Below are 22,001 nucleotides of genomic sequence, written 5' to 3'. Positions count from 1 at the left end.
ACAATGCTGACAACAGTTCTAGCCAGACTGAAGAAAAAAGTGAAAGAATATGGGGATACATGGCCACCATTAGTGTGTCATTCCCTCACAGAGCATGTAGCTTTATGCAGCCTCCCCTTCCAATCACCCACCATTTGCACTATTTAAGGGACTATATCCACACACACACACCCCCTCTCATTACCTGCAGACGATGCTGCGCCCACTGAAACACCTTGAACGCCATGGAGACCTGGAACCCCTCAAAACCTTCCTCTTTGCTTCTGCTTTCTCTCCTCCTCTTCCCTGCTGAATTCCTGGCTGAAACTGAAACTGCACTGGTTGCCTGGCCACCCTCTGATCTCCGGCCCAGGTCACCTCCCCCGCCAGCTGCACACCTGCACCGCCTCCCTGGCAACCCACGCACTTGGGGACTGTTTTCTGTATCCCTACATTCCCCTACCAGCACTTGACACTTCATGTCTGCACTTACCCTTGCACTTGCCACCAGCTGGCCGTATTTTTTATTTATTGTTTTATTTATTCTAATTATCCCATGTACTGCACTGTCCCCTCCCCCTACCCCCCTACACTTTTCCCCTCCCCCCTTCCCATGCACTTGCACGATCTGAATGACACCTGGCCTAGTAAGATCGTTGTCTCTGTGTTCCCTATGTTCCCCTCCGTTGCCTCGTCGTGCCTTGAAACACTGTGTATAGGCACGTTATAAATCCCATATCATATCATATCATATCATAGTGAAGATTTTAATGTTATTGCATAAATCACTGTACCACTGCTCTAGGCAGCAGCTCCAATGAAGGCCCTGGGCACGGATGTCTGTGATTTCACTGAATCCACTTCAACTAAATGAGAAATCTTCGAATTGTTTTGTCTTAGAATTAGTTTTTTTTTATCATGCGGGGGAGACCCCCCACCTACCCCTACCGTATCCTATCCCCTTACCCCACCCCATCTATGTTTTAAAATGTACCTACTTACCTAAGCAATTCGACGAAAACAAAATGTGAAGATTTCTGATTAGATGAAATTGGATTCGGTGAAGTCTACAGTATCGCTTGGGCACTGCAGACAATGGCTGTGCTCGTGCTTTGTCTGCCGATGGAAACAGGCCATTTGTTAAGTGCATGAGCAGAAGGTAGAGCTTCTGATACGTTGCTATGGCACTGACACGGGAAACATGTGAGTGGCGCAGTTTCGCTTCTAAATATCGCACTCAAAAAAATAAATTACCTTGCACGGTTCCAATGTGTTTAATGAGAGGGTGCTCGGAAGGACATATATTTTAAATAGGCTATGATTCCGGTCGCTTTCTTTGCTGACAAAATCCCCACATTTTCGGTGCGTTTGTGTTGGGCTATTACCTCATTTTAAAGAGAGGCTGTCTCACTAGGGCCCGGCACAGCTGGGAGCTGCAGGCCTGGCAGTCTTAAGTGACTTTTGTCTGGATGCCGGCTGCTTGGGAATATGTTTTAAGCCCCAAGCCGTCTATTGAAAAAGAAAAACATCTCTCCAGCACCTGCGTGATAGCACAGTGACATGCATCACTGGCTTGATATCAGCAGGGCTCTGGATCAAATCTCCAGCACGGGAAAAGAAAAAGAAAAAACGTTCATGTTGGTGAGATCCCATTGCGTCCTGGCAGTGGGAAAAGGGGAAAATGTGTGTTTCCTTGATGTTGCAATGGTGGGAGCCACAACAGCAAGGGGAAAAACAGGCTTTCCTTACCATCGGGGTGAAAAGGGCCCCGGCTCAGTGGAGCTTTGGGAGACTGCCTGGGCCGAGCTCTGGTTAGCCCCAGCCCACTTAAAGCCCTGGCATCTGGGAACTCTAAAAGAAATTAGCGATTGCAAAATATCGATCCTCATTGGGTGAGTCATTTGAAACAAATGAGTTCTAAATTCTCTTGTGAATAATTTAAAAATTCTCATGGTGAATAGTTTCAATGGTTGTTTATTTTTAATGCTTTGTGCATATTTTGAAGATATTTTATTAGAAATAAACCTTTTGATCAATCAATTGAATTATTGTGGTTGGTAATCCAGAAATGTGATAGGCAGTCAACACTCTCCACTGCTATAAAGATTTTGTAGTGTGCAGCACTATGCAAAATGGCTTCTGTGTAAGGCATTAGTAACTATTCTGAATGTTACATCCTCCTATTGTTAGGCCGTGGCAGAGGATAATGGAATTCTCTATGGTGACACGGCAGTAGATAGGAGCCTTCTCTCTGCAAGGTATTTATGTCCTGTTTGGGTTTCTATGGTGTGAGAAGGGATGGAAAGTGGAATATGCATCTGTTGGATTAAGTCCCTTAACTCCTGCACTCTGCACCCCCTGCAGTGTTAGGCCATGAGCGACAGTGTAGAAGGTGGACAAGGGGTGCAGGGAAGGCCCCATGCTGCTACAACCATAGATGGTAACCTTTCAATTTAGGGGTGCATTCCAGCTTCAAGTTCCGAGTGACATTATAGACAAGTCGGACTTTGCTCTCAATCTCTATCAGACGTCACTTGGAACCCATCAGTGGAATATATCCCTGTAGTTAATTGTTAAGCAACTATAATTCTAAATGTTTCTTACATCAATACCGCACTGCATAGCAATTAGACCGTGGCAAGGTTTTTCCTGATGAAGAGATGTATGTCTTTCCTCGCCAGTTCTTGTTTGCCATACAGTTTGATGCCTTATTAAAAACGACACGAATAGGACACCCTTTTCCACTTTTTGTGATTGCAATTTCTCGGTATAAAATGGTTGTGTTTGGAGATGTAATGGCACTGTTTATCCCTGGTGAAGCAATGAAGCTTCTAATTAAGAATTAGCTCCAGGAACTGCTTCCAAATCAGGATTGAAATTCGATATTGAAAAAACACACGCTGCCACAATTACATTACCAGATTTTAGCTCCTCATTGTTCTTCTCAGAAGAAGGTGGTTTAGGGGTTAACATTCACCCACATATAGATCCCATCAATTAAATTAATAAGGAAACATTAGTAAAAAGAAACTCAAGCCTAATTCTAAAAAGCTGCAAGAACTAGTGTGCAATTCTTATTCCTAGCAACATGATTAATATATATATATATATATATATATATATATATATATATATATATATATATATATATATATATATATATATATATATATATATATGGGAATTATTTGCTGTGTAGAACAATATGTTTTTTAAAAGACTACATAGCATTATTTGTCTTATCTGGCATGCTAGCAAGCTTAGACATGCATATGAATTCTCTGCCTTTTGGAATGTCAGATCTGTCCAGATATCTGATTCTGTGATTGGGCAGCTAATGGCTGGGAGAGTGCACAGGCCACATACTCTGCCTTCTGCAAACTTCATGGATGTCTTATTTTCCACTGGAAAGATGCTCTGCAGATATTTGGTTAAATTTAAGGATTCCCCTTTTTTCATGCTAATTAGGCATATCATCAAGATGGTCCTCTCCTGCTCGGGTCGCAATTTATTAAAAGAACTTCATCTCGCCAAAATATCTATATATAGACTCATTTGGCAGCGTCCCACTTTCTCAAAAACATTTCTGATAACGATGAGAATATTTTGGAAAAGTTGGGATTCGTACATTTGTAGATTTATGGGGGACATATAGTATAAAGTCATTTGGAAAAAAAACACATTTTTCAATACTCTCCCAACCTCCTTTTTTCAAATATTTGCTGCTATGGAAAGTGTAGTCTTGGGTATGAGCCATAGTCTCAAATTGGATTCTATTACAATTGTTCAGTATGGGGCAAAGAACATGGGATTGACAGAATACACTGGCACCAGAAGTACCCTTCAACACCTTTATTACAGCTTTTAACATTCTCCCAATTTCTTCTCCCACCTCTTTCACTTGGATGAGCAGCATTTAAAATAAAATATAACACTAATTGTGAAACCAACTCTAAAGTCCTAGGTGAAAGAAAGGGCAGCAGGCCTGAATCTATACAGATGTTTCCAACCTCAATCTCTAGGGAACATCCCCCCACCCCTATTTCCAGGTTGAATTCATTGCTTGTCTGTACCCTGGACCCCCATTTTGTGGCCGTCCTTCATCGCCAAAAAGAATTTGGAACTGTGGCTTGATCTGGTATTCCCAGCATCCTTCCATCATCTCTAAGGTATGACCTCCTCCTCGGGTTTGGGTAAGGGGACCAAAAGATCCTGTGGTTCTATGCACTCCCACAGGGAAGCCCCTGCCATCAGCCATTCATAAGAGAATGTCTATAGGGCTATGTGCCCCCTCTGAGCTGGCCTTCTTGGGAGGTATCGTGGTTCTCTCTTTCTCAAAGCATTGTACTCTTTCCTTCAGCTCCTTTGTGTACAAAGTATACATTACTCTTCTACACTATCAAACTCAGGGGGCTGGTGGCCTAGCTCGCGCCAGAATGTGCAATACAGTCCTCCACAATATATGCAGTGCTCCTCTATGCTATTTTGTCTCCTAATGCTTGGTTCTATGGCTCCCCACCATGATCATCTGTGAAAAGGACCTTAGTGGACTGGTTAGAGCGCTCCCATGCTCATTCTCTCCAGGAGGGCTTGGTTTGCTTGGTCGCCATCAAGTTCTCAGATGTAGCTCCCAGCTTGATTCGTTATTGTCCACACCAGACTTCTGACATTCTACGCTCATCTGGTTCAGAGGTTCTTCTCCAGTCCAAGAGGCCTGTAAACTGGAAGACTAACTCCTTGTCCATCTTCTCTATAGCTTTAGTATGTTGTAAATTGGGTCTGTTAGGCGGGGTCCCTAAGATTGGTTCCACCTTCTGCCAATTGCCCTGAGACTGGGCAAGTTTAGTGGCTAGCGTGTGAGTGTGTGATGTCACTGCCAGGTCACTGGCAGAATGTTGTGAGTGCCGAGATTCCACAACAGACAGTTGGGGAAGGAAAACGGTTGCCAACGCGGTTGGTGGGCACCAGTAGTCACAAGAAGTCCCTGTTCACATCTAAGGGCAGAAGCTCTAACCAGTGGCAATAAAGAAGACTGACGACAACTTATACTTGTGTCACTATGTCTATGCGGTTTCTCACTATGTCGTCACCTGAGCAACTTAGGGAGACCACGACACCAAACTTCACAGTTCCAACTTTTCTCCCAGGTTTGTTCATTCATCCCTCATAATGCTTTAATTCGATCTTCATTGTCTCTTTCCTTTGCAAATACTCTAATTCTTTCTTATGCCACTTGTTTAATATATGTATTTTGGAAACTGATTCCACTGTCTCCCTGTGAGGCAGCTGACGTCTCCTATCCCCTGAGCCCTGCAACTTCACCCTTCTCCAGGGGTGAACCACCACTCATGTGTATTTTCTACTTTATTGTAGAAAAATAACTGCGGAGCTGTTAGCCACGCCCCCGTGTGAGGGAAACATTTAAAAGTGAGCGCACCTGTGTGAAGTACCTTAGAAGTGCCTCTTTGCCTGGACGGCTGGCTGTGGACTTCACAGTGATCTTCTGCAACGAATTGCAACAAATACTTTTTGGACTTCAAATGGTACTTCTACAGCATGTTAAGCTTTAAGGTGCACTTGCAACTGATACTATGCCCTGGTAGCAATTATTAATGTGTATTTTCTACTAAGCTCCACCCCTAGGCGAAGTGGTTTGAAGTCAACCCCACAGGGCAATGCAGATATTCGTAAATTTTGTAATGGGTCTTTGTCCGCATTTCGTGCCCAATCTAGTAATATGTCAGCAGTTCCAAACAAAATTGGAATGTTATGTATGGAAAAAGTGGCTGCTGAAGTAAGAGTTGTGGATGACTGTAAAAACACAAAAGCGCATAAACCAGCAATAATTCCTGCGCTAAGGAGCCCTAGAGCGGAGGGTTCGATAACAGATACGGCACTGCTAGACTCTGTGCCTTTCACAGGGCCAACTAAAGATACCTTGGCAGGTACCTTTGGGAAAGTAAAGGAAGCTGCTGATGAGGTGGTTATTGACCTTGATGCAAACGACTCTGTGTTTTCAAATAATCTGCTCCCGGAAAATCTGTCTGCCTCTCCAATAATGTTCTCGGAAAGCAGTAGGTGTGACTCTGCTTCTCTATCCGTTGAGGTGCCTTCCCCGATAAAGTTAATAACTAATAATCACAGCACGAACACCTGTGTCATCATCCAGCAGTCTGATGGCATGCTAGGAATCACACTACATGCAACGAACCTAGCAATGTCAAGCTTGGTGAAATCCTTGGCGGTGTCAAGCTTGGTGAAATCCTTGGCGGTCTGTGAAGAGAAACTATCTGCGCAGGGTTTAAGCCTGGAAAAAATCACAGCCTGGCAAGGGTGCAGGGTCCCGCAAATGCTTACAGGGTTCGACAAAAGAACTCCGACAGGAGAGTTGAAAGTGTGTACGGCCTCTGGTGCATCCCAAACTGAGTGTGCCGTAATTAAGAAGCAACCCTTGAATAAAATTACACATGTTGATAAGGAAATGCAGGTAGTTAAATCAGCGGTACCCTGTTTTAAGGAAATTATTTATGAAGAGGGGGTTGGAAAACAGAAGTGCCCAAATGTGGCTCCAGTCTCAATCGCGGTTGAGCAATGTAAAGGGGTACGTCCAAACAAGGCGTTAACGGGCCCTCGACCGGTTGGGAAAAGTGGTAAAAAAAGTAACCCGAGTGGAAAAAAACGACCTAAAAACCAACAAATACCCAAAAATATAGGCAAAGCTTCGGTGAAACAGTTTTTTAAGGTTATCTCTGTCCCGAAGCGAAGCGCCCCATCTGCATCGCAGGCGATTAAGCAAAAATACCAACAGTTGGCCCAGGGGAAACAAAATGAGCCCCTTAACTTTGTCCCTGCTCATGCAATGGAGTATCCCCCATTGGAGGAACTAATAGAAGCTCTATCAAAAAACCAAAACTGTAGTGATGACAGCAATGTGGGAAATATAGTGCAAACTATCCCAAAAGAGGCTTCTTCACAGTCAAGTAATGCTTCGAAAACAGCAGAGGCTTACTTGAAGGTGCAGAGGGCTGAAATACGGAAAGCTGTAGATGCCTATATGGTAGGCGTTGGCCCCGCCCCACTAGCTCTCCCCTCACATAAGACATCTTGTCCTGACATGAGTGACCCTAAAGTAGGGGTGTGTGGAAGCAGGCTAGAGATCCCGGTGGCAGTCCAAAGTGTGGAATTCTGTCAATTGAACGTAATTGACCCTAGCCAGAGAGAGGGGGTGGAATTGAAGGAAAATCGGTCAGCCCCACTTGTCACTCCCAGTGGGCCATATTCAAAATTATGAACAATGTAATCAAAAAGAAAATGTTGGCGACTTGGCGCACATGTCTGGGGCCATTATGGCTTTAATAGAGAGTGCTCTAAATAAGATGCAAGCGCCAAGTCACCAAAGATCTGTACCGTCCCCGTCTGTTCAAACTTTACACGGGGAGGGGAAGGCTCATAAGTCGCTACATAGCCGTGCGCCTGCTGCATATTCACTGGTGCTAGCTTGTAGGAGTCCGCCATCTACACAATATGATTTAAACAGACGTGCAGTGATGGCTATATTTTCTGAGATTCCACTATTGGAAGATATCATATCCTCGGACATGGCACTAGTGGAATTTACAGTGAAGGGCCAGCTAAACTCTGCAAGAATCTGGTTAAATCCCGAGTTGTCCAGAATGTAATCTGGCAGGCTAAAGCACAGCTCGATAAGTTGGCCTTCGCTTTGTATACGGAGTCTAATCCAACTTTTGATTCAAACAAACTAAGCCCCCATGAGAGATGGCAGAAGGGTTGTATTGCTGAAAGTAATAGAGCGATGAAACCCCAGAGGATGAAGACTACTGGAAGTTTTGATCGCCAGTGTGCCCAGAATTAATGTGAGGATCGGGAGAGAGTGAACCTTGTAATGCTATTAAGTTGAATACTAGGGGTTTCACTCACCTCCTAAATAATGACCATAGGGATTTGAATAGCAGTGACATAGTGCTCTTGCAAGAGACATGGCTGACCACGGTCCCCATTTGGGATAATCACGATGTGTACCTAAATCCAGCCCTAAAACCAGCGGTAGGTCGCCCAACCTCAGGGCTATTGACAGCGGTAAAAATGGGCAGAGGCTTGACCTCTGAACTGTGGGCAGTGCCAAATAAATACATGCTGTTGGTCAAAGTTATGGCAGGGGATACAGGTTACGCAATTGTGAATGTCTACTGGAACCAGATTGCCATGTCAGACGAGAGCTTCTTCTATGACCTAAATTCAATCCTAGACCTGATAGCGGTTGCACCAAATGTGAGGGCGTTGTTGTTGGCAGGTGATTTGAACTTAAATTGCCTGAGTGAGGTAGGCAACCACAACAAAGTGAGATTTAGAAGATGGTCATCATTGGTTAAAGCAAGGGGCCTGGTTGTTCTAAATGGGGCCTTCGAATCTGACATCCCCCCGGTCTCGTCATGGCAAAAAGGTGAAAGTAACTCAATCATAGATTATATCTATGTGAATGAGGGCCAGTGGCCCGCAATGTCGATCTTTAAGGTTTTGAAAACTGATGCGAGCGATCATAATATTCTAGTAGCAAAGTGGGCTGACTGCGCAATGCTTAGCCGCCCCAATAAGGCATCTATGAAACGGTGCTGTGTGATGAATGCGGGTGGGAACAAACTCTGATGGTCGGAGTCAGAAGTATTTCAGCTTGAACGTTTGCTAAGATTAGGGCGCCCAGATTTCAATATACAGCCTGAGAATGTGGCAAACATACAATCTGATGTGTTCCTAGTATTTCACCATCAAAAACTCAAGTCCACGTAGTCTACCCAACACCTCCATGTGTATGATAGAGTGGTTAAAGTAAAGAAATCACAGCTTCGCGCTGACCTGAGACAAGCCCGAAAAGAACTTGTCCACTTGCGAAAACAGCTTGTTACTAAATTAAGAACTACCTACAGGAATTGGTCTAAAAATAATCGCTCTGCCTTGTACCAAGAGGATGGTGCTAACACGTTAAAGATTCTGGCCAGCAAAAACATTGTGAAAATGTGGGCAGTAATTAATCACGTGGTTGTCGTACCTCAACTGGCCTTACAGGCCAGTGCAGTCCCTACCCATATCTGGGTGGCGCACTTTACTTCCCTGTATGCCTTACCTTTGACTATCACTACCCAGGGGGATCTGCGGTATGCGTTGGATTTTCATTTGAAGTTTGAGTTAGCAGATATTTTATACTTAATTAATACTGCTAGTAATTCCAAAGCAAGAGGCCCTGATGGGCTATCTAATTACACGCTTAAAGAACATCCGGAACTATGGGCGTCTATTTTGTTTAAAATATTCTCACTTATAAATGTAACTCAGACCTTACCTAGATCATGGACCCAGGCAATTTATAAAAAGGGGGATAGGCAAGCCCCGAGTAGTTATAGACCCATTTTGTTACTGGATGTTTCTGGTAAATTGTATTGTCGGCTAATCTTAGATAAGCTACAGTTATGGGTGAAGACCAAAAAACGACTTGATCCGTTACAATCGGGATTTGTAAAGGGTCTTGGAACTATTCCAAACATAATGGCCTTGAACATGATACAGGCCCAGCAGACTGAGCGAAGGAAGCCTCTATATATGGCGTTCATAGACTTTAGAGCTGCCTTTGGCTCAGTTGACAGAGCATTGCTGTATCAAAAACTAAAAGCATACGAGTGCCCGCAGTCGCTTATGGCCTTAATAATTTTGTTCCATTCTAAAACATCTATGAGAGTGTGGATCACTCTTGAGCGCAAGCTCTCCCCGGAAATTCCAACGAAACGTGGCTTAAAGCAGGGCTGTGCTCTGGCAGCATTTCTATCTAATTTCTTTATTATAGACTTGGGTCATGAATTTATGAATTGTAACAACGATGCACCGAAGATAGGATCGCAGAAAATCCTGTATTTGTTACATTCGGACGATGCGGCCGGTCCTCTCCAACCGAACCCCTAGCATACGGTGTACCTCAAGTCTCGGTGCTTGGACCCTTCCTCTTCTCTCTCTACACTTCCTCCTAGCCCCTGTTATCTCCTCGTTTGGCATCTCCCATCACTTCTATGCTGACGACACTCAACTCTTCCTTTCTTTCTCCTCTCTCTCATCTGACCTTCACCTAAAACTATCTTCCTGCCTTACTGCCATAAAGAACTGGATGTCTTCCCGCTTTCTTTCCCCTAACACTGACGAGACTGAAGTCGTATTCTTCCCCTCCAACTCTCTTCCCCCTCCCTCTCCTCCGCCTTTCATTCACTTTCCTCCCTCTAATCTCCCTATCTCTCTCCATGCTTGTAATTTAGGCATTCACTTTGACTCCTCCTTCTCCTTCTCCCACCAAATCGCTCTCACTTATTGCACCTGCCGCTATCACCTTTTCAATATTCGTAAAATCTGTCCCTCTCTCACCTTCCATGCTACCAAACTCTTAATCTCCTCCTTTATCTTCTCCTGCCTCTTCTACTTCTCTTCCTTATTCTTTGGCCTACCTACTTCTCATTTCGCCCCCCTCAAATCTATCTACCATTCTGCTGTACGTACCATCTGTCTCCTTACCCCCCGCAACTCCATCTCTGCCTCCCTCTCTTCCCTTGGCTGGCTTCCATTTCACTCCCAACTTAAATTTCACTTTCTCTGCCTCGTCTTCAAATCTCTCCATGGTTTTGCTCCCCCTTATCTCTCATCCCCCCTCTCCTTCTACTCTCCCTCTCGTTCCCTTCGGTCTGCGGACCATTTCCTTCTCATTGTTCCTCCGTCCCTCTGTGCCCCCTCCCGTTTCCGCTCTTTCCAACTCCTAGCCCCCCTGCACTGGAACTCCCTTCCTCTTGCAATCTGCTCTACCACCACCTTTTCCTCGTTCTGAACCTCCCTTAAATCTCTCCTTCTCCACTCTCCTCCTTGAAACTCCTTTCTTTCCTGCCTCCCCTCTCTCCTTTACCTTCCCCCTTGACCATCTCCCTCCCCTCCTTTGCCTCCCCACTTTCACCTTCTGCTTCCCCCTCCTACTCCCCTTCACCCCCCACCCAGCCCTATCCCACTATTCTCCCTATTCCCTTCAGTTAATTGCTCTTCTTGCTGTTTTGTTAATTGATTCATATTGTTATTTGCTTCTACCGTTATACTGTTTATGTTTATGTATGAAGTTGTTCAATTGTACAGTGCTTTGGTGTAAAGCGCTTTATAAACCAATAAATACAAATACAAATACAAGTCTTGTTTTGCTATCACAAACCCTGCATGGCCTCCAACGCATGTTGTCTCGATTGGGAGTTTATGTGGTGGCTAATAATTTGGAAATTAATATATCGAAATCCCAAACCTTGAGCTGTACTGCAAGCCCTGGAGGTGGGAGCCACCGTCCCGTCTATTCTTGGGTTCTGCAAGATGCTAAGTTATCAAATGTCACACAATACAAATATCTTGGGGTCACTATTAAAAACAGACAGGTTATGAGTGATGTCGAGGCAATAGCACGGAACAAACTCCAGCAACTAATTTCCCAGTCCCGTATTTTGATTTATAAATTCGGGAAATTCTCCCTGAAACATATCTTATTATTTTATAAGATGAAGGTGATTCCAATTATCCTATATGGCTCAAAGGGAAGATACCTGGGGAACCAGCATTACTGGGATGCCTTAGAAGCGACATATTGGAAGCAGACTCTTGTCTTTCCAAATAGTATTCCGATAGCGATTTTACGTTAGGAACTTGGCTTGGTTTCCCTTTTTGCACAGGCACTGTGGAGACAGTGTGCCTTTTTCCGTAAATGTATGGTGGGGCTAAAGAGTGGAAACATCCTAGAAACAATAGGCTACAATCTGCTTAAATCAAGTAATGGCTTCCCAAAAACATGGAGAAATGAAGTTGTGAATAACTTGGCAGAAGCAGATATCTCCTTAGACTTGTTGGCTCGGAACCCTACCCGAGCAAAGGTGAAAATTTATCAAGCTGACTGGGCCAGGAACTTGTCAAGGTGTACCCAATATAAAGACTTTAGCATCTGGCTGTTTGGAATGAAGCGCTATGGTATGACATCCCCATACTTATTGAAATACCCGTCACCGAAGGTCTGCTCTGATTACTTAAGATTTAGACTTGATTTATGGAGCATGCGTGAAGTCCTCTGTAAATGGAAATTGTTGACAAGTGATCAAAACTATTGTATATATTGTGTATCTCTACAACAAAGGGAAACACTACAACATCTGGTGGTTGAATGTAGAGCCTTAAATGGAGTGCGAGCAAGATTTTCTAATAACGTGTTCTCGATTCACACAGATCTGGAGAGTGATCAAATATGGCAAATGTTGTTTGCAAATATGAATGTGAGGGTTCAGATTGCTCTAGTTCAATTTTCACGAATAATACTACCAAGTGTAAAGGAAATGTAATTAAGAATATGTGTCATGAAAAACAGTAGAGAACAGACAAGCACAGATGATATATGTGTTGTATCTAATACGCCACTGCTGTAGCCTGCCTGGTCTGGTCTCCTGGTGGGTGTATATGACTTAGGCTCACCAAGATAAGTAATCAATTACTGTGTGGTCCTAATTACATTTTAAAGGGTGTTAAAGAATCTGTACCCTAACTAAGATGGTATATTTTTGTGTTTTATTTTGGTTTTTACCTATTTTGTTATGTAATATATGAATTGTAATTATATGTATTTTTGTACATTAATTTGAAAAGTTGCGTGAAACTAAATGAAATAAAAAAAATAAAAAAGAAAAAAGAACACTAACTCACAAACCCACTCAACATTCTCCTGAGCTGCCTATCATGCATACATCAACATTCCAACAGCATGCACTCCTGGCCATTGATACAATACAAGATTGACTAACTTACATCACAACAAGCACACTCCTCTACCTTCATCATATACCAGAAAAATGTTTCCAGTCCAGAAAGAAATAATGGTGGTCTCCCAGGGACCCCTGGACTAATCCTGCCTCTGAATGTTCCCATTACTCTCAGAAAAGAGATTGCAAGGGAATTGATTAGGGTCAATCCCCCGAGACCACTTACTCTATTGCATCTGTATTATCTGGTGCCTGCCATTCTCAAAACCACCATCACCAGCAATGTCACCATTATTCCCATCCCACATTTACTGGTATCAAAGTTTTTTTTTTTTTAATGTATTTATTTATGGTGCAATAGCCAAAATTTGACTTTTAACACATTTCGGCATACAGTGTACAAAATAAAAACAGTTAAAAAAAAGAAAAATATCATCTAGCAGTTTACAATTAAATAAAACACATGTCTTAAAAGGAAAGGAAAAGATGGGAAAGAAATTCAAATCAACACAAATAGTTCAATCTGTTACTAACTTCAATTCCCTTAAGCATCTTGCCACCTCAATTGATAAAGCCATCTCATTACCAGAAGATAATCTTGCCCAAAAATCATCAGTATTAAATGTGACTCATCATGGACAAATCTACCAAAAAGTCTGGCCCTGCTACTCCAGGTCCCAAGACAATTAGATAATAAATGCTTAATAGTCTGGACTTCACTACTTGGACACCTGTCACAAATTGATAAAGTCCCCCCTTCTTTATCTCTAATAGCTAATAATTCTAGAGCAGGGAGTAAATTTAAACGAAATCTCAGAAAAGTAGATCTAAAACAAGGGTTAGGGGACTTCTTTAAATAAGCAGGCACGAATGATAAGCGTTTATCCAGCAGTGTCAAAGAGGCTGATCTTTTGGTTCTTCGCATATCATCATTCGTATGAATCCAATCAGTCAGTTTCATTTTTTCTTTCACTTTTAAAGGGTTCTGCAGAAGCAGCTCAATATCACAGTCACAGCCAGACAATAGTTCCAAGCATTTTTGTCCTAATCTGTAAAGAAAATCATTGGTCCCTTATTGCAGCTCTATAGCTGCTTCCTCAAAGAGGGAATTCTTAGGAGGATCTAGGATTAATCTGTAGAGAGTCAACCACTTCCACTCTAGCCATGTTCTGAGTGACGAGAGACCGAGTTCATAGCGCAAGCAAACAATGGGAACACAATCTGGCAAACCCAAAGTACGTTTCCAAATCCTAGATTCTAGTACATCCCATTCTATCTCCAGAGCTACAGCGTTATAATCCAAGCCATATAAAATTATGGGAACTACCTTCCCAATATAGAATCTTATAAGGGGAAGGATAGAGAATTTACCAAACTTGGAATTAATTTTTTTCATCTCACCAGTTTTAGATCAATAGATGACAACAGACTACCCTTTGATGGAAAAGATCTCAATTCAGCTCCCAGATAAGTTAGTTCTGAAACAACCTCTACCAGAGACTGATCCAACTTCCAAGCAAAATTCTTCACTATTTTATTCGGTCTCTTAAATAGAAGAATCTTGGATTTTAAGGGGTTTGTATCAAAGTTTGCAGCCCCCTCAACTCATCCTGATGGATTTGGCCACTTCAATGTGGCATGCTGCATAAACATCCAGATATTTGGGAGAGACGGACCATGACTCTTTCAAATGTATGATCCCATGGTTACTTAGAAATGTACACAATCACCATCAATACGTTTGCCTTAGAGCCCAGCAATGTTATATGTAAGGATGAACATTTTGTTAATGCGTTTAACCGCAGACTTCTCAATACCCCTTGGAATACAATTATAGGAATCCTAACCTTTTGTGGAGAAGCATTTGCCAAATGTGTTGAATAAATGGTAATTGTGAAGTCTGCAGCCTTAGTTTGGATGGTGTGGTGTGACATATGCCTTGGTTAACAGCTGTCAATCATTGCCATTCATTGTCCTTTATAGAGGCGGAGGGGTTGTAGCACTTGGAATAAGAGACCCATATGTGCAGGGTGGATGAATCTCTTACAGACTGTGGAATAGGGCATCCCTCTGAGCACCATAGAACTCTAGGGTGTTGGTGTTCAGGTGCCTACACTGGATCATTTAAAGTAACCATGTGGTGGAATAGTTAGGCACTGCCCTAAATGAGCTAGAGCCCCCAATGGCAACACACATGCCACTAGCCCTGAAGGCCTGATCCAAGTGCTACCCAATCCCCATCCTTAACTGTATTGCAGTGGCCTACCCACGTACACACCTAGCCATCCGAATGTCTCTATAGGTCTAGATGTTCCTGCTGGAAGAGAGGACGAGCCCATTCAAGGCGTACTTAATAAGGGCTCAGGCAACATTTTCAACAAAGCCCTGAATCATAGGGGCTGTTCCTACAATGAACACCACAGTAGTAGCTTGTGGGGAACGAATGCGGCTTTCCCCTGTTTTCCTTCTCATATTTCCCCAATAGTACTACCAGAGTTTCTCATTGGATCTCTTACTGGAGGCCTGGTAGGTGGAGATGAAGATTGTAACATGTGTGCTGAAATATGGACTTCTGCTGAGGATCCAGTTGAGGTCACACCTACCTAATTTGCTATATTGGGGTGTTCGATAACTGGAACAGTGTCCATTTTGGGTGCAGCTGTTGAGGCTACATTTGTCAGAAGAGATCTAAGACAAGTGGGGATATATGGTAAAGAAAACAGAAGGGGGCAGAAGGTAGATCATTATTAGAAATACAGGTCACAATCATCGACTTTATGATCCCCAGCCAGTTTCATCACTAATGATTAATTCGAAACGCAGTGAACACAGACGGTAGCACAATATGGGTGGACAATTTCTAAGAGGTTCTCGTTAGGTTGACTGATGTGTGATAGAGTATTATCATGTATGTCACTCACCAGTTTTTTGTTTTTCTTAACAAGTGGTTTAGCATTCATTTGCTGTGTGAGGTTTGGCTTTTGCGTTTTTTCTTATTAAGAGTCTTGCGGCCGAGAACAGCATCACAAGATTTCTTGGCAACATGGATGCTCAGTCAGCCATCTTTTTCGCCTCTGGCCAGTTGCATTTGTCAACAAATTGTTTCTTTTTCTGTTGTTACTGAAAGGGAAGAGTCGGCTGTACGAAAATTACAAACAGCCGAACATTTCAAATAGATATCCCATTTGGTGCTATTATGGTGAACAAGGGGAGCAGGGTTTGCGGCCTAAACAATAATGTTTTTTTTTTAAGTATCCTGCAGCGCCCGTTTCCATGCCATAAGGTAAGTAAGGAGGTGGGTTGAGAGGATTACCAAAAATGTCAGCGGGAGAAAAAAACGAAAGTCATTTTCATTTAAATAACTTTCGTTTTTTTCTCCCTCGGACACTTCTGATTTGATCTAATCATGGACAACCGCTTGAGCATTCTTATGTCAATGACTAATAGCCATGAAAAGTGATCATTGCGGATGCGTACAGAATGTTACAGAGTAGTGAGGGAGCCGGGAACCAATGGGAACTGTTGGCGTATAGGTTTTTTACATTACAGTAAAGGAAGTTGTATATATCACAAAAAGAGGGAAGAGCACAGAGAAGGCGTCCGATATACTGCTGATTATAAAAGGGATTGCATAGAAACATATTTATTCCTGTTATCTCCCATGGCTGGTTATAGATTACCTGATTCCCCTATGCTCCCCTGAAAACAAAGAATTTGTTCCAGGGGTCTGCAATCTTCGACTCTTCCGATGTTTTGGCCCACAACTCCCATCAACCCTAGCTAGCCCAGTCAAGGGTGATGGTTCATAGCAGTTATAGTCCAAAGAACCTGGAGAGCTGCAGGTTGCAGAAAAAAAATCGAATGTAAAATGTGGATTACTTTATATTGGGGATGATGGATGGGCACTGTTGGGAAAAAGGATATACCAGAGCACCATTTGCAAGAGTAATATTGAGATGTGAAGCATCGCCTAACCAATGATTCATTCTCTCTTGAAGTTAAAATAAACAAGAAACTTGACAAAGATGTGGCACACCTTTCACTTTGGAGAATGACTCCTTTCGAGGGTCCTGCCCAATCTGAAAATTAATTTTCATTAAAAGTCACAAATCACAGGCAAAGGTTTGGGAGGGACACTACAATTAGGAGGCGGGTGCACATCAGCATAGCTTCTAACACTCTGTGTCCCAATCAATTCAACCTTCATCTGTTGTGAGCAACATGTTTTGGACGAGAACAGCATCCATTTGATTAAGAAGAATGTTTACAAATAAGGAGGAGAATCCTTCAAATATTGTGATCTCTCTCTACCACGTCACCCAGAGCTAAGTCGCAGCCCGACCTCCCATGAGCGTGCTCTGTAGGTGGCAGAGGAAGGTTATCAGTGGCCTCACCCACGAAAGGTTTGCAAATGTCGACAGCAATCCTCTATAATTTCTACTTTCACAACTAGCCCATTGCAGATTACAAATCCAGGCTTCAGTGGTTATTACTGCCACTGCAACATGTCTGCTAAGGAGTGTCCTCTCCAAAGGACTGGAGAATTCTTGGATTTTCACCGGTTAGAGCCACACCGTGGCACTTCCTACATACCCTCGAAGCTCCCGTCTTACCTCGTCCATCAGGGACTTTCTTGAATCCTTCTCACCTTCACCATCTTCAAGAAACGATAGCTCATGGGATGCTTCTCTGTGTTTGTGTTCTCTACTTTTATTTCTCTGCTTCTTCGAAACCTGATTAAAAGAAAAAGGAAGAAATATGGTATTGGGCTATCTTGAACTGACTCACCATCCAGGAGTTGTATCATCAGGAAACGAGCAGAGTTCCCAACATTAGGTTTATAGATCCAAAGGAGATCTAGTGACACATGGAGAGGGATCACGTGAAGACCAGATGATTACACTCTTGGTGCAGATCAAATCCACTTTCCAATCTGTAACCAACCCTTACACATGATACACTCTATGGACAAGGAAATTCCGAACTAACAAAATTAAAGGTACATTCCTGGCTGAGAGTCAAAACCAACCAGTGTAGGGCTGTGTGTGGTGCAGAGGCCGCTGGCTTACAAGACTTCTGACACACTACCAAATGGGACATGCCACTGAGTCACCTTGGAGAGAGCAGAACCGGCTTTAGAGCAGACTCTGAGGCCGAGCTTGCTTTTTTGTTATGTTGATTCTGACAGGGTTGGAAGTCTTGTCATCTGACGTTTCTAGCAGCAAGTTGCTACTGACAAAACAGTCTGACATGTCTGCCAGCCATAGCATGCAATAGTCATTCACTGCACAGTCTTCTGTTTTGGCACACACATTAACATAGACAGTGTACATGTGTGGGCGGGGTTTAGGATGCAGGAGGTCTTTATGTAAGAGACCAGGCAGGCAACTGTGAGCTGAGGTCCAGGGAGAGCCCCAAAAAGCATCACAGTGTGGTCCACCTTGCTACTATTTTACTGTATGTGTGTGTCAGCACACATGCCTTTGTGAATGTTTCTGGGGCAGGAGTCTGCATTTGTGTGTTTGTGTGGTACTTTTTGTATGTGGTGGGGTATCTGACTGACAGATTCAACACAATGTCAGGAAGTGCAACACACTGCATGGGGAATATTAGAATATTTGGGGAATGTGTTTGATTTTAGCCAGGGTGCAAAATTAAGTGACTAGCACTACATGATATGTGGTTGGGGGGATGGGTACATGCTGGTCATAAAATGGCACTTCATGGCCTGTAGTTACAAGATGCAGGCGAATTAAATCTGGCATCACAATATGTATCTTTGAGGTGGTGGCGCGCAACGGGAATGCAGTGTTAAAACTGGAATGGTGATTGTTAAGGGGCAATGCAGAAACTGGCATTACAATATGTGATTAACTGGTGGAATATCAACTGGAATGACAACGCTGAATCTGGCATGACAATGGCTTGGAGGCAGGGTAGAAACTAACATGGTTATGTGCTTAAATAGGCTGGCGTAACACTGCCATGACAATATTGACACTACCGTAGCAGGATCATTTTCTTAGGCAATGCAGAAACTTCTATGACAATATGCGATTCACTGGAATAATTTGAAACTGCGGAGACAATTTGGAAATCGTAATTACAGTTGTCTGCTTAAAATCAATTGGTAGCCAATGTGGAACTCATTATTAAATAACCAATATTTGAAGTTTGTATTGCGTGTGCACATAACGACTATCTATAAAAAAAAAAGGGGGAACCTGTGAATACAAGCAGATGATGAAATTGATTTCCTGGGAAGAGTGTGATGAGCATTTAGGAGGACATCTCCAGCATTTCATGTACAGGGCAGTTTTCTGGGGCAATGTAGTAGCTAACATGAATATAGGCGCTTATCTTGGCCATTATAAAACTGCCATGCGTATTTTGAAGCTTGCGAGACAAATTATTCGGTGTCATTTATTTGAGAGTCGAGGTAAATGAATAACAAAGTCATGATTTATGGTAGAAAGAAATGTATTTTTATTTTCGTCTGGGTTGTCAGGATTGACCTTTGTACATCTAGGTGGGTTACGGAACGGAATGGCCCAATAGTTTGTGATCAGTGCGGATAGTTTCAGATCCATTTGCGTAGTAGGACTCACATTCCCAACATGCAACAGCTTCTCAATCAGATTCTCATTCTGGGAATCTCGATGAACTTTCTAAATCAAGACCTCTGTATAGCCAAAGTTTCACTACATTTTTTCAAGGAACCTGGTATTAAGTTTCCAGCAGCCAAGTTCGCCAGCTCCAAAGGTTCTCTCAATTTGTTTGGGAACATAGCTCAGAGTCCCACATAATGGTAAGTATTTTAAGGTACTCTGGGTTTTCTGACCCAATGTTATTTTTCTCTTCACTTTGGGACCTTGGATTCAATTCTCCTACAGTAATACGCCCCTCTGTGACCTTTGATTCAGTTTCCCAAAATGCAGCAGTTCGCTAAAATTTAATTATACGTTCACCATGGGACCTTGGAGTCAACTTCCCAACAGACAGTGTTTTCTCAGCAATTAGCACCTATGGGGGAGAGACTAGCCGATTAGGAGGCTATGAACACAGTTCGAACCCAGAATCAAAGCATATTTTCCATCCTGGTCAAACACACTGCTCCCATAGTCTGCCATCTTTCCAGGAATCCCCCGTACTATTGCCCCTCCCCTTCAGCCCTGCACTCCCACCCCACTTGCAGACCAGACTGCTCACATCCCCTCCTGGTCTCTGCTGCCTCCACTCTCCACCATCATCCTCCCCTGTTCGCCAGATGTTGCAATGTAAAAAAGGATTCAGAGGAGGCGCACCTCAATATGTCACGTAGCAGTCATATTTGATTTCAGTTTTTCAAGGCAAGACGTGTGTGATTCCCGTTATTACCCAAATTGACCTTTTACAATTGACCTTTTGTCCTAATTGACCTAATAAGTGTGGTCCTAATTGACCTTCTGCACAATTGACCTTTACCTTCATTTTACTTTTATATATATGTGTGGGGGGGGTTTGCTATAATAAATAATATAATGGCATCGGGTAGGGGGTTGCAGGGTTTTTTGGATTGAGTGAAGGGTTGCGGCGAGGTTACCCCGCATATATGTCCTAATTGACCTCCATTTCATGATCAATTGTGAAAAGTTCAATTCTACCGTGAACAATTGTGAAAAGGTCAATTCGTATACATCTGTGATTCCCCTTGAAGAATGGCTATTGGATTTTCACCGACAGTGGTATAGCATTAATGGCCAAACAAACACTGAGGGGTTTTGCAGTCTGGTAAGAGACTTAAACCCCAATGGAAGGACTTCCCTTTGGTCGGACCTATCACCTCGGGCTACTGGGGCATTAACAGCCAGCAAAGCCCACGTGCGCTGCCTTTAGCACTACATTGGGACCTTGGACTCAGTGTCAGAGCATGCAGCATTTCATCAACAATAAATTCTCTCAGTTTGCTGTGGGACATTTGACTTAGTATTTCAGCATTCAGCATTTTCTCAGCAATTCTCCTCGTTCCACTTCTTGCCTTCGAGGTGATCCCGGTTCTACTCTATGGGTTCCACTCTAAAGCTTTACTAATTGGCTCTCTCCCACTCTCGAGCTGGACCTCGCTCCCCCCATCGCACTCACTTGGTGTGCATACACAGACTTTCCCTCTCACCTTTCGTCTGATTTTGTCCTTTGTTCTAATCTTTCGCACTCACTCAGGTCTCTGGGTTTTCCAAGCAGAGTGGATCATCTCGTTGGATTTGTTAACTCCAGTTTTGTCTCACCCAACCCCCCAGCTAGACATCAACACTTTTCATTTGGTCAGGGTTAATTTCTCCTTGTCTTCAGTCTCCACTGGGTGGATGTCAGACAACATCTCGACAGGATTGGGAAAATATCAGCCTGTGTCACATCTAGACAGGATTGATTAGCCTGCGTCACATCTAGACAGGACTGTGAATATCATCCCGCATCACATCTCGACAGGATTGGGAAAATATCAGCCTGTGTCACATCTAGACAGGATTGATTAGCCTGCGTCACATCTAGACAGGACTGTGAATATCATCCCGCATCACATCTCGACAGGATTGGGAAAATATCAGCCTGTGTCACATCTAGACAGGATTGATTAGCCTGCGTCACATCTAGACAGGACTGTGAATATCAGCCTGTGTCACATCTAGACAGGATTGATTAGCCTGCGTCACATCTAGACAGGACTGTGAATATCATCCTGCATCACATCTCGACAGGATTGGGAAAATATCAGCCTGTGTCACATCTAGACAGGATTGATTAGCCTGCGTCACATCTAGACAGGACTGTGAATATCATCCTGCATCACATCTAGACAGGATTGATTAGCCTTTGTCACATCTAGACAGGATTGTGAATAATAGCCTGTGCCACATTTAGATAGAATTCTGCATATTAGCTTGCGTCACATCTAGACAGAAATGTGGAGTTACTGACGTGCCACATCTAGAAAAAATGTAGAAATGAGCACGCCACAGATCGGGAAAGATTTGTGAAAATTAGCATGCATCACATATAGATAACGATGGCACTAACCAATCCACTAAAAATCTCCCACTTCTTCATAGACCTCTCAAACTCTAACCAAACACAACCACACCTCTAAAGCATACCAAACCGCACGTACTTCACAACACCGCAACAACAAAACAAATCACACATAGCCTTGCACAACAGAACACGACG

At 43.1% G+C, this 22,001-nt stretch overlaps 1 protein-coding gene across 4 annotated transcripts in view; it reads right to left on the bottom strand.

Annotated features, from left to right (window-relative positions):
• Positions 1–22,001, bottom strand: part of LOC138467580 (uncharacterized) — a 1,374,796-nt gene that overhangs the window by 1,008,371 nt on the left and 344,424 nt on the right. For all 4 annotated transcript variants that reach the window (XM_069607716.1, XM_069607715.1, XM_069607714.1 and 1 more), the window contains exon 4: positions 17,411–17,530. In XM_069607716.1, the coding sequence (XP_069463817.1) occupies positions 17,411–17,530 (120 nt within the window). The remainder of the gene's footprint in view (positions 1–17,410; positions 17,531–22,001) is intronic.

Source organism: Ambystoma mexicanum, chromosome 4q, assembly GCF_040938575.1.
Source record: "Ambystoma mexicanum isolate Mex_15411 chromosome 4q, UKY_AmexF1_1, whole genome shotgun sequence".
Classification (NCBI taxonomy): Eukaryota; Metazoa; Chordata; class Amphibia; order Caudata; family Ambystomatidae; genus Ambystoma; species Ambystoma mexicanum.
This window is presented reverse-complemented; position numbering and strand designations above follow the sequence as displayed.